This window comes from Sinocyclocheilus grahami, unplaced genomic scaffold, assembly GCF_001515645.1.
Source record: "Sinocyclocheilus grahami isolate Dianchi unplaced genomic scaffold, SAMN03320097.WGS_v1.1 scaffold396.1, whole genome shotgun sequence".
In the NCBI taxonomy this organism is placed as follows: Eukaryota; Metazoa; Chordata; class Actinopteri; order Cypriniformes; family Cyprinidae; genus Sinocyclocheilus; species Sinocyclocheilus grahami.
In genome coordinates, this window is record NW_015505575.1 from 570,917 (window position 1) to 589,105 (window position 18,189).

The 18,189-nt window shown below is 36.6% G+C and overlaps 1 protein-coding gene and 1 pseudogene across 1 annotated transcript; both read left to right on the top strand.

Annotated features, from left to right (window-relative positions):
* LOC107550325 (uncharacterized) overlaps positions 1-2,694 on the top strand; it is a 7,946-nt pseudogene extending 5,252 nt beyond the window's left edge.
* Positions 2,695-7,288: 4,594 nt separating this feature from the next.
* LOC107550327 (poly(rC)-binding protein 2) lies at positions 7,289-16,283 on the top strand. The gene is made up of 9 exons (XM_016231597.1): positions 7,289-7,423; positions 7,510-7,626; positions 8,885-8,917; positions 9,069-9,143; positions 9,229-9,270; positions 9,397-9,469; positions 9,550-9,605; positions 14,052-14,221; positions 15,761-16,283. The coding sequence occupies exons 1-9, from the start codon at positions 7,328-7,330 to the stop codon at positions 15,795-15,797; spliced, it is 699 nt and encodes a 232-aa protein (XP_016087083.1). The 5' UTR covers positions 7,289-7,327; the 3' UTR covers positions 15,798-16,283.
* The last annotated feature ends 1,906 nt before the right edge of the window (positions 16,284-18,189 follow it).

Consider the following 18,189-nt stretch of genomic DNA (forward strand, 5'->3'; position numbering starts at 1 on the left):
GGCTGATGTGGCGAAAAGTATAAATATCGTCTCTGTTCTGAAATATGTAGATTACTTTAGATTTATATATATATATATATATATATAGCATCTATTTTTATGAAGTATTGCTAATATTTATCAATTGTAAGTGAAACTCTCATTGAAAGTCAAGCAGTTGTGAATTAACCCCCCCAGCTTTGTGGCTGGGTTTGCAGCTTACTACAACAATCTGGTGTACCAGGAACAGGCATCCTGCACACTTGAATTTGTTCAAAGGTAACACAATTTAATTAAGTAAAAATGTGTACATATTAACGTGTATAATTCACCCAAAAATGAAAATCCGTCATTTACTAATTTTCAAGTTGTTCCAAACCTGTACGAATTTCTTTCTTCTGTCTAACATAGAAGATATTTTGAAGAATGTTAGGAACATCTTGAGGATGAGTAGATTATGACTGAATTTTCACTTTTAGGTGAACATTTCATTTTCATTTTTAGGTGAACTATCAATTTAGTACATAGTGCACCAAATGCTTATTGTAAAGTGGTATTTTTTACTATAATTTTTTTAAAATATACTTTTTATTTATTTATTTGCTTTTTAACTTTTATTTTATTTATTTATTTTTTATTGAACTAGTTCGTTCAATTCTGCACATTCTCCTAAAGCTTCTGCTTGTGTTTTTCTGACTGATCTCTGTGCAGATGCTTTGCTGGAATCAACCCACCCGCTGCCACCAAGACAGTCACAGCAAAATTTGGAGGCAAAAATGTGTAAAGGTGTCAGAGAAGAGGAACAACACAGTCAACCCTGATGTACAGTGGGGAAAAAAAGTATTTAGTCAGCCACCAATTGTGCAAGTTCTCCCACTTAAAAAGATGAGAGAGGCCTGTAATTTTCATCATAGGTATACCTCAACTATGAGAGACAAAATGAGAAGAAAAAATCCAGAAAATCACATTGTAGGATTTTTAAAGAATTTATTTGCAAATTATGGTGGAAAATAAGTATTTGGTCAATAACAAAATTTCATCTCAATACTTTGTTATATACCCTTTGTTGGCAATGACAGAGGTCAAACGTTTTCTGTAAGTCTTCACAAGGTTTTCACACACTGTTGCTGGTATTTTGGCCCATTCCTCCATGCAGATCTCCTCTAGAGCAGTAATGTTTTGGGGCTGTCGCTGGGCAACACGGATTTTCAACTCCCTCCAAAGATTTTCTATGGGGTTGAGATCTGGAGACCGGCTAGGCCACTCCAGGACCTTGAAATGCTTCTTACGAAGCCACTCCTTCGTTGCCCGGGCGGTGTGTTTGGGATCATTGTCATGCTGAAAGACCCAGCCACGTTTCATCTTCAATGCCCTTGCTGATGGAAGGAGGTTTTCACTCAAAATCTCACGATACATGGCCCCATTCATTCGTTCGTTTACACGGATCAGTCGTCCTGGTCCCTTTGCAGAAAAACAGCCCCAAAGCATGATATTTCCACCCCCATGCTTCACAGTAGGTATGGTAGTCTTTGGATGCAACTCAGCATTCTTTCTCCTCAAGTTGAGTTTTTACCAAAAAGTTATATTTTGGTTTCATCTGACCATATGACATTCTCCCAATCCTCTTCTGGATCATCCAAATGCTCTCTAGCAAACTTCAAACGGGCCTGGACATGTACTGGCTTAAGCAGGGGGACACATCTGGCACTGCAGGATTTGAGTCCCTGGCAGCGCAGTGTGTTACTGATGGTAGCATTTGTTACTTTGGTCCCAGCTCTCTGCAGGTCATTCACTAGGTCCCCCCGTGTGGTTCTGGGATTTTTGCTCACAGTTCTTGTGATCATTTTGACCCCACGAGGTGAGATCTTGCGTGGAGCCCCAGATCAAGGGAGATTATCAGTGGTCTTGTATGTCTTCCATTTTCTAATAATTGCTCCCACAGTTGATTTCTTCACACCAAGCTGCTTACCTATTGCAGATTCAGTCTTCCCAGCCTGGTGCAGGTCTACAATTTTGTTTCTGGTGTCCTTTGACAGCTCTTTGGTCTTGGCCATGGTGGAGTTTGGAGTGTGACTGTTTGAGGTTGTGGACAGGTGTCTTTTATACTGATAACGAGTTCAAACAGATGCCATTAATACAAGTAACCAGTGGAGGACAGAGGAGCCTCTTAAAGAAGAAGTTACAGGTCTGTGAGAGCCAGAAATCTTGCTTGTTTGTAGGTGACCAAATACTTATTTTACCGAGGAATTTACCAATTAATTCTTTAAAAATCCTACAATGTGATTTTCTGGATTTTTTTTCTCATTTTGTCTCTCATAGTTGAGGTATACCTATGATGAAAATGACAGGCCTCTCTCATCTTTTTAAGTGGGAGAACTTGCACAGTTGGTGGCTGACTAAATACTTTTTTGCCCCACTGTATGTACTCTTCTTAGAAAGTTAATGCACACAAATTTTTGAATGAAATCCGAGAGCTTTCTGACCCTCCAAAGATAACAAGGGTTAAATGGACAAAATAGTCCCTGTGACATCAGTGGTTCTACCATAATTTTATGAAGCTATGAGAATACATTTTGTGTGCAAAAAAATTAAACTAACAACTTTATTCAACAAATCTCTTCTCCTTCGGAATCACCCTAGTGCCAGTTTGGAGAGCATCACAATGCAGATCAAAGCACGCGCATGCGTCGTGATACTCTACAAAATGGCGCTTGAGGGTGATTCGGAGGAGAATAATTATATCTTGCAATTCTGATTTATTTCTTCCTGAATTGTGAAATATAAACTCATAATTCCAAGAAATAAAGTCAGAATTGCGAGTTTATATCTGGCACTAAAAAAAGTTTTGATGGACACACTGCATAAGAAAGGCATTTTTTTGAGTTTCTGAAAAGGACCAGGTGACAAGAGGGATCAGCACGAAGGCTATCTATGAGTAAGTCAGAGAAGCCACATAGTTTGATAGTAGGTAGACTACACTAGAGAATTGAAGGACTAATGTGTTGTTCTTATTTAAAAATTTCTGTTAATTACTACCTACATTTACAGACATGAGAAGGTGATACAGCCAAAAAGTGTAACACTTCTATGGGAAAGGTTATCTTCTCTTCTAGTTTATGCTTTTATTACCTACCATGATTACCTACCATAGCATGATGCACTGTTGTAGAAATTAACTAGCTAGTCACGACTGTTTCCCAAACATTGTCACATCTCCGTCATTTGAACCACGTTGGTTCAACAATATAGGACGGGCGTTAATGATGTTACATGAATGTAGTGGAGTAAAAACCTCTGCTAATTAATTGATTTGAGATCTGAGATGCAGCTGTAATAAACATGGCAGCTGATGACTTCACTGTTTTTGCTTTATTTTATGTTCAATTCATTGCGTGTTCCCTCTTTTGTCATACTCCAGGAGATCCCTTATGCATTTATGCTCAAGCACACTCTTCAGAAACTCCACTGGTTGCTGCCACACTAAAATATATAGATTGAAACGTACATATATTTAATTGGAATGAAAGATACAGAATGCACTGCATGTTAGATTTTTGGTAGATGACCAAATCCCATGAATGACCCATTTACAAATAAATCTAAAATGATCAATCCCCTGAGAGCAAATGCTGTGTCTAGTTTATACTTATTTGCCTATGCTTTTACCAAGCAACAATTCTGGTAGTTCACAAGGAGGCAAGCAACTGTGAGATAAAGAGAAGATGGAGTGATTTCCAGGGACATATTTACCTTTATATGGGCATTTGTTTTAGATTTATTAGATGTATGCATCATCTTTTTTGTAAAATTCTTGCATTTAATAATCAATATTCAATTACAATAAGACAGTATAGGCTGGTACCAGTCAAATGAAATCAGTATCAACAAAATCCATCTTTGCACTGCAGAAGCATAAATAATGCTGTGAGGTTAATGTTTTCATAATACATTTTTGGATACTGAAACACTGCACTACATACAGTCTACTCGTTGTAGCTAGCCTAGCCCTGTCACATAAACCAGGTTTGTAAGACTGTTCATCATCATCGGATGCTGCAAATCATCCCAAACAAAATCTCTGACAGACAGACAACTTGTTCCCGCTCCACTTCCTCTCTGAGATCTTCAGTCTGGTCTAAATCAAAGTCAACAGCCGTTGGATAACAATAATACTCCTGATAATCTTCAGTCGCTGGGGTGGAAACTTCTCTCCTCTGCTATAGTCAAGTCAAGTCACCTTTATTTATATAGCGCTTTTAACAATCTGCTATAGCTCCTTGGTGGTGCAATAGTTATTCCACTGGAATAAAGTGGACACTGTGTCTTTCTTTTTTAGTTGCCGTCCAGTGGGAGTCTATCAAATCTAATCAAATCTACTATCCATCTGTTATTAATAGACTATTATCGGTTAGAGGGTAATCACATTATAACTATTCGTGTTAAATACAGTTAAATACAAAAATTTTAAAATCAATAAACTATACAATTACACTTTCAACAATTACATATGCAGAAAGCACATACTTTGTGCTCAAAATGAGCCTAAGATGCAAAATAGTAAACCTAATTAGGGATGGTAAAGATCCATTTCCATAAGCACAAACATAAACTAACATTTGTAAAGTTTAAAAGGTTTGTGAAAATTTGATTAGAAAACGTTTAACATATTAGTTAAATACAGTTTAATGTATGATATGCTATATTACACTGAATAAAATTATAGACGCAACACTTTTGTTTTTGCCCCCATTTTTCATGAGCTGAACTCAAAGATCTAAGACTTTTTCTATGTACACAAAAGGCCTATTTCTCTCAAATATTGTTCACAAATCTGTCTAAACTCCTCTTCAGAACACAAATTAAGATGTGTTTGATGAAATCCGAGAGCTTTCTGACCCTGCATAGACAGCAATGCAATTACCACATTCAAGGCCTAGAAGGGTAGTAAGGACATCGGTAAAATAGTCCGCGTGATATCCGTCATTTAACCTTAACTTTATGAAACTACCGGAATACTTTTTATGCAAAAAGAAAACAAAAATAACGACTTTATCGTTTACTTTGCTTTATTCGCACACGTGGTCCTTAAATATATTTTACAGTTCGCACGCATCTATTTTTATTTGCTACTGAAGTGCCCGCACTGTCGAGCCCTGTCTTTGTCTGAGTCTCTGCAGCGTACGTGGGAACGTCAGCGAGAGTAAACCAGATACGAAACGTTTAGAGCGAGGGGAGATTTTCCACTCGTTAATCGATCACGGATGGTTTCATTATTTTGGGCGGATAAAAAACGTATGAGGCTCAAAATAATAAAAGCAAAAATGTTTCTCCATATATACTTGGGCGGCCGTTAATAGGGCTGAACGATTAATTGCATTTGCGATAATATCGCGATATAAAAAAACTAGATTTTTCAACCGCAGAGGCTGCGATTACACTTGGTCACGTGACACGTGAGAGTAAAGAGGTGTGTTCGACTTGAAGATCGGTCGTGTATGACATCAAAGTACGGCGAGAGAAAGCATAAGGAGACGTTCGCTCTCTTATAGCTCTCGCAGTTCTTTGATGACACACACAGATCGGTCTGAGCAGCGCTGCTTCAAGTAGAGCACATCTAAGCAGTCTTCAGAGGAAGCATCAAGTTGGCATGCTACAGTGTTGCCAAGTCCGCAGTTTGGGGAACCACTGCAAAAAAACATGTATTTTACAAATAATAATACAAATAATAAAAAATAATACAAAAAATATCTTGATTATCCCCAAGACTTTTAAGCAAATATTCTGTGGACTGATGAGACAAAAGTTTAACTTTTTGGAAGGTGTGTGTCCCGTTACATCTGGTGTAAACCAACACAGCATTTTTCTATTGCTCTGTTTTAAAAAAGGTTATAAAAAAATTTCAATAATTATCGATACCGAACGATATGAAACATTGTATCGTTGATACATTTTTTTAGCTATATCGCCCAGCCCTATGTTACAGTAATATCGCTTATACCTGGTATAGGGGAATGGAATATTATTCCACTTTATTGGGGAAACATTATGAAGTTTACTTAATAATAACAACAGTTCCTCCATCAGTGTCCTCAGGAATACAGTGGCTTAAAGCAATAATTCGGTCATTTACTGAAGTCGTTCCAAGCCTGAATGAGTTTCTTTCTTCTGTTGAACACAACAATATTTTGAAGAATGTTGGTAACCCAATGGTTGCTGGTAGCCATTGACTAACAAAATGGGACGTGCTTGATTGAAGTATATTTATTCATGATTTTTAAAAGCGTGAAAGAGAACTTGCGCTGCTCCTCAGGAAGATATATGCGCTCCGAGACGGAGCAGAACACGGACATGTTAAGTCATCTTTTAGCACCTAAACGGTCAAATACACGCAAAAATTTTAAAATGTGGCGCTTACTGATTATTCATGTATACCTTCATCAGTTATGTAATAAATGAACGTAAAGAGTTGAGAATGAAAATACGTGTGTAACGGTACATTGGATCTGTGAGGCTCTTAAAGTGACAGCAGCCTAATATTCCTGCTGCGACTGTGTGCTTAATATTAATCAAGCAACAAAAGACAATTTCAAAATCACACACTGCTCTTGAGTGGAAGACTTTTGTAGCTTTAATAAGAAACAGAAAAGTTTAATTCTTGCAGTGAAGACTATGCCGTTTTATTTTACATTTGATTATTCATTTCTGTAGTAGGCTGTAAACCGCTTGAGACTTGCATAAAAACACATTAAAGCACAGTTGGTTTCATTTGTATCTTTTTATTCTATTGTATTTGTCCTTTGTTTTTTTTTTATTACTGACAGTTTAATTATTTTCAATAATTGAGGACTTTTGTTTGTTTGAAATTCCGCTGGTCTCTACAATGTAGATGTCATAGCAACCTTATTTACAGGAAATAAATATTTGATATGTATCACTATCTTTAAATAAAGCACTCTTATGAAGTTTTGGTGATACGGCCCCCTCATAATCGTGATTACAATATTCACCAAAATAATCGTGATTATGATTTTTGCCATATATATATAATTATTTTTTTCAACTAGTTTTCATGAAAAATGGCAGAAGATGGCATGGTATTAAACAAACAATCCACGCAGGCGCTCTACGCTGACACCCGTCTGCACGTGTGCCCTTCAAATTTAGTTGAATTAATCTTTTGTGTAAATAGATCATTTAATGTCCTTTATCTGAATGTTTTATTTGAATGTTTTCATTTTTAAATAATACAATTGGAAATTTAGAATCAAACTGCCTTATATTATTGTATTGGCACCCATAGCACCACCTAGTGGTCGACCAGATCTAATACTGGTGTAACTGATTATATATGAATGCACCCATAATGTGTTATATGCATTTACTTGTATACATGTGTCTTTGTATCTTGCAGAAAGGTGAATCGGTGAAGAAGATGCGAGAGGAGGTGAGTGTAGCTGTGGTTGTGATGGGTTTCCACGTGGTAGTGATCGTCTTTTGAGCCTCTCTAAAGGAGCCTGTTGTTCTCTGCAGAGCGGCGCTCGGATCAACATTTCTGAAGGGAACTGCCCCGAACGCATCATCACCCTCGCAGGCCCCACCACCGCCATCTTCAAAGCCTTCTCCATGATCATTGAGAAACTAGAGGAGGTACAAACCACTTTCACTCACTTGGCAACTCTGTTCTAATACTCCTCTAATGTACACGAGTCGTGCACTGTAAGATCAGGAAGATGTAGTACAGTGAATGGAGTCTGATTTCATATCTCGAGATAAAGAAATATAAACAACATAAGCACTTGCGATGCTGAGCATTGTTCCTGCGGTGATGGTTTCAGGGTTCCTGCGGGTCTTTAAGAAGTCTTACTGTCTTAAGACCTCTCCAGAGTATTAAGAATTTTAAAATTGTAATGTGATATTAACATACTTGCTCAAATACAAAAAAGAAAGTTAATTTAGTGTAAAAACTGTGAATGGATACCATGTTGGATTATTGTAAATACGGATTACTTCTCATCTGTGTTCAGCATGATATACAGTAAATCCAAAATTTATTCAGACACCTTCAACATTTCTCACATTATCACAGTTAATTCACTATAGTTTAGAATAGGGCTGCACGATAAATCGCAAAACCACATTCATATTCGCTGATTTTTTGCACAGCTCGTCAGTGAACAACGGCTCCGTGTAGTTAATGCTGCTCAATGTGAAAGCACGCAGGTGATGGAGATTTACCGCTGATTACAGAACCGGCTTTCTGACAAGATGCGCATTAAATATCGCATGCGATTTATCGTGCAGCCCTGGTTTAGAAAATGGGAATATGATTTCACAAGAACTCTGAGTTAAACTGTGTCAGAACAAATTCATCTTGATAATGCCAGATAACTTTGATAGAAAGGTATGGAATGAATTCGGTTGAATAGCTGTGAGCTGTTACATTTAAGAACACAATTAGATAAAACCAATTTAGCTCAACCAATTACCCAGCAATGCTTCATTTTGTTCAGTCTGTGGTGTAAAAAGGTCGGATTAGCAATTAAAGAAAAAACACTTGAGCAAAACATGGTCAGGCCAAAGTGTCGGAATAATTTTTGGTCCCAAATTGTTATCAATTTTACTGTTAGTCCACTGTATGAAGAACTTTTGGATATAATGTGTCACAGTTTGCTTTATTTTGCTGTCCTCACTTACATAAATGAACTATAGTGTCCTGCATCCACTAGTATAAAAATATCAAACATTATATCTGCTGTCTGAATAATTCTTAGTTTGATTGTATGTGATATTGTGTGGTTTATTTCTAATGTTAATTTGTTTGCTCCAAGTTATTTTAAAGAATTGCATTTGATTTCTAAAAGAAACTGAGTAGCTGTGGTAAGGTGTGAATGTTCATGTGCACCAGGACATCAGCAGCTCCATGTCCAACAGCACGCTCGCTAATTATACACACTAACATCCCTGTGACGCTTGAATATGAGGAGCTGAATTGGTTCATAGAGCTACAAACAATGTTGCTTATTGAAACTAAATCTGATTAGATTGTTAGAATTATTATATGACCCATCATCCCTCTGTTCTCGCTTCAGTCGCCTCCTAAAGGTGTGACCATCCCTTACCGACCCAAACCCTCAGGATCGCCTGTCATTTTTGCAGGAGGACAGGTGAGTGTTTTAATGCTCCTGCGGTGTGTGTGTGTGTGTGTGTGAATGAATGATCTGTGTTTCATCTCAAACGTGTGTTTTGCAGGCATATGCGGTGCAGGGACAACATGCCATTCCTCAGCCTGATGTAAGAGACGGTTCTTATGTTTTCTCAATTCTCTGTAACACAGAAGGGTCTGAACCCATTAGAGCACTCTCAAATGTAGTGTTTTGCCTGTTAAATATCTTGGCATGCTGTTTTCTGTCTCCGCAGCTCACTAAACTCCACCAGTTGGCAATGCAGCAGAGTCCCTTTCCTTTGGCCCCCAGCAGCCAAGGCTTCACTGGTAAATCCCGTCTCTCAGACACTATTGCTTTGCGTCTGATTTTTTCATTGGCTGATGGTGATTGTTTCTCTGTTCTGCAGCTGGTATGGATGCTACTGCACAGACAGGCTCTCATGAACTGACCATTCCAAATGATGTGAGTTTGCTGACCTTTCATTTCCTACACCAGTGTTACTCATTGCGTGGCTCGCCAAGCTTTAATTTGTGGCTCGCATGGCAGTTAATACAATGATAGGATCATGCAGTCAACACCGATATTTCCTAAAAACATTAAAAACAAGCTGGGCTATAAAAAAAACTTACACCGTGTCTACGCCGGACGTGAGTGGCGCGACATGAGAAAATGCAATAAAACCCATTATAATCAGTGATGTTGTCTAAACCGTCAGTAAACTGATGCCTTGTTCTATTTTTGATGGGCAACATTCAAATGATTTTTTTTGTCGCTTGTTATTCGCTTTATTATTCGCTTGTTATTCGCTTTGTCCAGTGTAGACAGACTTTTAGCTGTTCCAGCGCAGCGCGACACATGGTGTGAGTGTCTTCTGCTCAATTACAAATCATTTATATTTAAGAAAATAAACAATAATTAACAGTAGCCTATATTAATAAATAATAAACAGTAGCATTACAAGATGTAAATATAGACCAGAAAAGATATTTAAACTTGCTCTGCCCTTACGTCCATGACACTGACTCACTGCAGAGTTGCCAGTTTTGACAATCTTTCCAGCTCTTAACGCCGAATGTGCTTTTGGATGGTTAGATACATGATGGGCTTCCCAGCGTTAAGGTAATCCTGCTTTAGTCATTAAGGGAAATCATCTCGTCTCAGTTACAAATTTGACTGGTAAATGATAACGAATCCCCCCACCCCTCTTTATATTGCATTGCATATTGTATGCTCAGGGATGACCGATTGATAAGCAGACGTGCTGTTTATGACTGGATATAACTTTTGATACTTTGCGGAAAAAAAGCAAAGTATCAAATCTTATTGCCTTTGTCCTATCAGTGTGGCTCTCATGAAAAAATTAAAATAGTGAAGACCACTATTCTACACCTTGCTCTCAGGAGGGGAAAATCTGATGACAATATTAGGGCTAACTGTAAAGGGGTAGGCAAGTATTATAATTATGGTGTTCAGATACATCTTAATTACTTTTTACAAATTTATAAAGTTTTACTTCAACCCCTTGCAACTAGTATTGTGGAATTGTGGTATCATAGTGTAAATAATTACACTACCATTCCCAATTTTTGACTCGTTTATTTTACTTTATTTTTAGTATTTTTATTCAGCAAGACGCATTAAATTGATCAAAAGCGACACAGTAAAGGCATTTATAATGTTACAAATTATTTTGGTTTCAAATAAATGCTGTTCTTTTGTACGGTGACTGGGAAGGGACATGTTTGGTTCATTCGTTTTGTCGTGGCTGTGTGTAAGTTGTGGGAACATCATAGTGCTTTGAGGCCACAGAATTAGGGCTGTCACTGGTGATTTATATTGGTAATCGAGTAATCTGCCAATTATCTTGTCTTATTTCATATGCGTGTCATGCACATTAGGCTGTAACACAACTGTAATATACTGTAATAGAATTAAATTGGATAATATTTGTGACTTTAATATGCATTGACTAGTCAGAGCATTACACAAGTTTTGCAGATTCATGATTATGTTGAAAGGTGAAAATCTGCAGAGGGCGCCAACGGCCCTAGAATAGTTATGTTAGTGCATAATATTGCCAGGAGATAATTATTACATCTTGCCAAACTATGTGTAATATGAATTATGTCACTCGTTATTAAAAATTTGACCAAGGCTTTATGAAATGCTACAGTGATTATAATTCTTTGATAGATTTTGCTGTTTTTTTTTTTACCATTTTACCCAATACCCAATGCACTACAAAGTAATAGGATTTTCTTAAAATTGAGTACTCTAATTTACTCCGGTAATCGTGACAGCCCTACGTAGCATATTGATTTGTGGGAACATAAGGTTGTGGCCACGAGATCATTTTGTCGATGTAACAACATCTGTATGTCAAGATCCTGTGTTGAGGGAACATCCTTTTCTCATGGCCACAAAGTTTTATGTCTAAACACCTGCATGAACCTGGCAACATTGAACCGATCATGTCCATTTCCAGTCACTGTACTTTTGAACTTTCTATTCAAAGTCATGCACATTAGGCTGTAACACAACTGTAATATACTGTAATAGAATTAAATTGGATAATATTTGTGACTTTAACATGCATTGACTAGTCAGAGCATTACACAAGTTTTGCAGATTCATGATTATGTTGAAAGGTGAAAATCTGCAGAGGGCGCCAACGGCCTTAGAATAGTTATGTTAGTGCATAATATTGCCAGGAGATAATTATTACATCTTGCCAAACTATGTGTAATATGAATTATGTCACTCGTTATTAAAAATTTGACCAAGGCTTTATGAAATGCTACAGTGATTATAATTCTTTGATAGATTTTGCTGTTTTTTTTTTACCATTTTACCCAATACCCAATGCACTACAAAGTAATAGGATTTTCTTAAAATTGAGTACTCTAATTTACTCCGGTAATCGTGACAGCCCTACGTAGCTCTGGAACTAAAGCGATGCGAAAGGCCCTATAATGATTTTAAACCATCTGAATGTCAGTACCTAATAAATCCTGAGAAAATAACTATATAAGTGATGGAATGAGCCAATGAGTGATCCTTTGCTGCATCTAGTGGTTGTATTTGCACTTTCAGTAAATGAAGCATAGATATGTACTGTTTTTAACTTTCATAACTGTTACAGTGTCCGTTTCTGTCCAATCTCCATACAATTTTGCATGATTGTTTAGAATCATATAATGCATGATTTCACATAGTTTTGTGATGTTTGGAGTTTTCTTTTAAAATGTATAGGCACTTAGGTATACTATATAAGGACCACATTTTTAAATGACCATGTTATAACAGTCCAAATGCCAATGTTAAACATCTTTTTTTTTTTTTTTTTGATAATGGTTTTAGAAATTAAATTTTTTTTGATCAATTTATAATTTTGAAGCACCAAAGGTTATAGCACCACCTTTGGTCCGATCTCCATGAAACTTTGCATGCTTGTCATATATCATATATTTACACAAACACTAGAACTTCATATCATATTAACTTTTTTTTTTTTGCAATTTGAGGACATTTATTATAGGAATATTGTGTTTTTGAGGCCTTTTTTAACTGTTATAGCGCCACCTATGGTCCGATCTCCATGAAACTTTGCATGCTTGTTAAGAGTCATCTGACACATGTTTTCTTTATTTCGTAAAATGTTGAGTTTTCGTTTAGGTTTTATAGGCTTTTGGGTATATTTGGCCACGCCCCTTTTCTAAATGATTTTTTTAAAAATAATGATTGATTTAGAGAGTCCAGATAATTGTGCTGGAGTGGTTTGATCGAGATTGAGTGAAAATCCTAGGACTAGTTTGTAAAAGTAGGTTATTAATGTAATTGAGAATAACTAATGAACAATTTGATTGACAGCAGTGGTTTCTCGAGGCAAAGTTGCTCAGCATGAGGAGATCTATCGAATGATTTGAAGATTGAGTGTATGTGTGAAAAATCGAGCAATATACAATCATTTATGCACTTAAAAAAAACGCAATTTCACCCACCAGTGGCCGATTTCTTTCAAAATTCTTACAGACCTTTAGGGCCATGAGTCGAACATGCCCACAGATTTTCGTTCTGGTCGACCTCTGTTAACCTTGTCTAAAAGGTGCTTAAACTTCTTTGGCCAATGGCGGACATGTTTTTTGAGAAACACGAATGTCCGCACAGACACTTGTGCCACTTTACTAAGTGACAAAGACACTGCATACCAATTTTCAAGTCAATGGGAACAACAGTTGCGTAGTTATAGCCATTTTAATGTTTTTTTCCCCATCTCATTGAGCGAATACACGTGTACCAAGTTTGGTGACGATATCTCATTCTGTTCAACAATTGGCTTTGTTTTTTGCGCTGTAGCGCCCCCTTTAGGCAGATTGGGGCAAGTCTTTGGATAGTGAGCAATACTACGATCTGACAAGTTTCAGCTCTTTAGGCCTTACGGTTGGGTCTTCATGATCAGTTTTACCGGAGAAGAATAATAATTTAAAAATCCTCACATTTACAATAGGGTTTCAGCACTACGTGCTTGAACCCCTAATAATAAAATGTGTCTTGAGCAGCAAATCAGCATATTAGACACTGAAGACTGAAGTAATGCCTGCAGAAGATCCAGCATCACAGGAATAAATTACATTTTATAATATATTCAAATAGTGAAGTTATTTTAAGTAGTAGTAATTTTTCTAAATGTTACTGTTTATTTCCTGACAGTTGATTGGCTGCATCATCGGCCGCCAAGGTGCCAAGATCAATGAGATTCGTCAGGCATATTAGACACTGAAGACTGAAGTAATGCCTGCAGAAGATCCAGCATCACAGGAATAAATTACATTTTATAATATATTCAAATAGTGAAGTTATTTTAAGTAGTAGTAATTTTTCTAAATGTTACTGTTTTTTTCCTGACAGTTGATTGGCTGCATCATCGGCCGCCAAGGTGCCAAGATCAATGAGATTCGTCAGATGTCAGGGGCACAGATCAAGATCGCCAATCCAGTGGAGGGCTCAACCGACCGACAGGTCACCATCACCGGCTCACCTGCCAGCATCAGTCTGGCCGAGTACCTAATCAACGCACGGTAATGAACCTGCTCTGTGTGCTCCCAGGTAAAAAAAAAAAAAGTGCACTTCCATGATGTACTTAAAGTGCTCTATTTTCACGCACTAATTTTGTACTTGCTATACTAAAAGTGATTATTTAGTAGTACTTAAGATAAACTTAAGTGTACTCAACTGTGCTATTTTCGGACACCATGAATATGAACTAAAATGCGCTTTTAACATACTATCTCTGTATTTAAAATTATTATTTTTTTATTTAGTTACCACTTGTAGTACACTTAAACCCATCTCTCATACACTAGTACACTCACGTATACTACAAATGGTGACTAAATGCATTTTTTAAAAATAGAGATAGTATGTTAAAAGAGCATTTTAGTTCCTATTCATGTGGCCTGTAGCACGAAGCGAGATGAACAAACTCCGAGTTTCAGAGTAGGTTTAGAGTTAACGAAACCGAACAAATCAGGTTCACTGGGCTCACAAAGCTCGATATAAATGTTCTCTGTCAACTCAGGGTTGATCCAGAGTTTGTGATTAACCTTAAAGTGAGACACATGCCGCAAACAGCCAATCACAGGGAACATGGAGAGCATCAGATTGATTCACTTCTCGCAGGAGTCAGCGCAATTCACTTCTCTGTTCAAAATGAATAGATGTTATTAAAAATAGAATTAATTTAAATGCTTTTACAAGGCAGGAATAAACACTGCTGCTGCAGCAAATGTTTGAGAAGTCAGCAGAAAGAAAATACCTGGCTATGCAAAAGAATCAGCTACATTTAATAGTTTATATACCTTAGCAAAGAGCACAAAAGAAAATACATATTAGTCATTTTAAAAGCTTTATAAATTGAAACTTATTTATAGGCAATGTATATATTTAACTTAATTCAAATGCAAATGTAATATTAATTGCCAGCTCATAATAGTTTTAAAAGTTTATATAATTATGAATAATTACAATTAATATGATATTACTATAATAAATAATTAGCAGCAGAAGGCAATTTTGTCTCTGAAATTCTGATACTCTAAACTGATTTAATCTGGAGCGAGAGATATGGGGGAGTGGCTTAATTGCATCAGATATGTCACTTTGCTCGCAGCTGATTGGTCAAGTTTGGGTTTGCCATCTCTAACCCAGAATAAAACCTGCTCCGGAGCAGGTTAGCTGTGTAGCGTAATGGCAATGAAACCCGCTCAAAACCAACCAATCTTCTTGAGCCTGAAAACTCAGAGTTTGCTCAAACTAAGCGTGAACTTGCCTGAGTAAAAACTGAAACCGGCTTCATGCTACAGGCCAGTGGTGTCCCAAAATAGCACAGTTGAGTACACTTAGATGAACTTAAGTTTATCTTAAGTACTAAAGAATCACTTTTAGTATATTAAGTACAAAATTTGTGCACTTTAAGTACATTATGGAAGTGCACTTCTTTAACCTGGGCTGTATTGTAGGCTTCTAGTCCACATGTCCATTTGCTAGTTTTTGTCTCAGCTGACTTGAAACCATTTGCGCACACGTGTAAAGACACCCGTCTTCTCTTGTGATTTCAGACTCTCATCCGAGGCTACAGGAATGGCCGCGAACTGATGCTCTCCGCCACCCCACCGCCCCTTTTCTCCTCCTCCATCACATTACGCTCTCTAAGTGCAAAAGGAAACCAAGTATTTTCAACCTAACTTTTCCTTTCACCCACCCCAAGCTATGCTTCATGGATATACACAAGTATTTTATTTATTTATTTCATGAAAATGTTTTTAAAATCCCTTTGCGTACAGTTTTTAATGTCTTTTTTCTTTGCATATTTTGTCAGTTAACATTACCGTATAGAAGTGAAAGTGGAAAAATCTGAAAACGCATAAATGTTTTTGTTATCTCAGATTTTTCTTATAAAAACAGAAACAAATAAAAAAGAAAGCAAATACTAATTATAGCGCTTTCCCTATATCAAACATTTATTTATTTTAATTTAACTCTAGGAAGTTACAGATTTTAAAATCCTAGAAATGAGCTTTAGAGAATAAGCTCCGTTTTCTGCATCAGATCGATTTGAATCTGTGAGCTGTTTTTTTATTATTATTTAAAAAAAAGTTTTTTTTTTTTGGATGTTTGAATATTTGTCATTCCTCAATATTGTCTTTTTTTTCCTCTTCTTTATCCTGAAGTTGGAGATTTTGTTTGAGGGAGGGATGGGAGATGCTGCAGTTTCTGCATAAATGACATTACTGGTATAATAATGAGTTGAAAATATTTCTTTTGGAGAGAATTTTTTTTTTTTTTTTTAACCCTGTGGTGTAGAGCCCAGACTGGAGGATTCCCAATTGACATTTATATTATGATGCGACTTGAGTTACTGATCAATTACATGACTAGAAGGAACTTTCTAGAATTAACACTAGTTTCCTCTATACTCTGCTTGAGTAATAGTTATGTTTTCTATTTTATAATTTTTTTTTCTATTTTATTTTTTGTTTTCTGGCAGGAGGAAGGAAAACCTAAAACCTTTTTGTGCACGTTTTCAGAATATTGTAGATTTGGAGTGCAGCTGGAATGAAGAATTAAACATGCAAAATTAAAACATGAAATGCTGAAACTATTGCATGGTATTGTGTGAATTTTTTATTTGTATTTTTTTTTTAATGTATACTCTGGTTAACTATTGTCAACTTTTTTTTTGTGGGCTATAAAATGTTCCATGCGTTCACTGACTTGGTAGGTCAAAGATTTCAAGTTAAAGGAATGGAAGCAGTGAAATTTGTGACCATTGACCACAAAACCAGTCATAAGGGTCAAAAATTGAGATTTATACATCACATGAAAGCTGAATAAATGAGTATTATTTGGCTGAGATACAACTATTTGAAAATCTGGAATCTGAGGGTGCAAAAAAAGCAAAATATTGAGAAAATCACATTAAAAGTTGTCCAAATTAATTGCTTAGCAATGCATATTACTAATCGAAAATTAAGTTTTGATGTATTTACGCTAAGAAATTTACAAAATATCTTCACCTGGAGATACGGTTTGGTCCTCACACTGCACATAGTGTGACCTATTAATATAACTATTATATGGGCCATTCTACAGAATTGGTCCAAAGTCAGAGTTGGAAACATCTTGGGGAAAAAATTTATTGTATGTATGCAAATTGTATAATATCCAAGGTAAACATTTCTAGCAATTGTGCAGTTAATTCTCATATTGTATTTTCAGAAAGTTTTGGAATATTTGTCCTCCCCAAATTTGTCACTACCAAACATAATTAATTACAATGGTTATATTGACCTATTAAAGGGGTCATATGATGTTGCTAAAAAGAACATTATTTGGTGTAATGAAATGCGTTTATGCGGTTTAAGGTTAAAAAAACACATTTTCCACATACTGTACATTATTGTTTCTCCGCTATGCCCCGCCTTTTTGAAACGTGTCGATTTTTATAAATCTCATCAGTCTGAAAAGCGAGGTGTGCTCTGATTGGCCAGCTATCCAGTGCGTTGTGATTGGCCGAATACCTCTAACGGAAATGTTACGCCCCTTAACATACTGTGATGCCCTGTCCGGCCAGAGCGACGAGACAAAAATATGAAAACCCATCCATCCAGTGGGGACATAATTACTGATTATAATAACACTTATACTGTTTTTTTTACGCGTTGCGTTGCATCACGCCGTGTAAACATAAAACCATGTTTGCATTTGTGATCGGAGAAATGACAAACAACAAGTGCTACTCTACACTGCTTAAAACTTGCGTTTGAATCATCAGTGGCAAATCCTTTAAATATAAAAACGTACTTACTGACTGTGAGTCAGAACAGCCGGCATTGTAGTCTACTCTACCAGGATCAGGAAACGCATAATGTGCTGTGCACATCTGAATATTTGGGTTGAAGTGTTCTGGAACATTATTGTAAATACAACTTAACCACTGGTTTCTAGTCGTGTCCTCTTTTGGAAGACCAAACAAAGTATTTTCGCT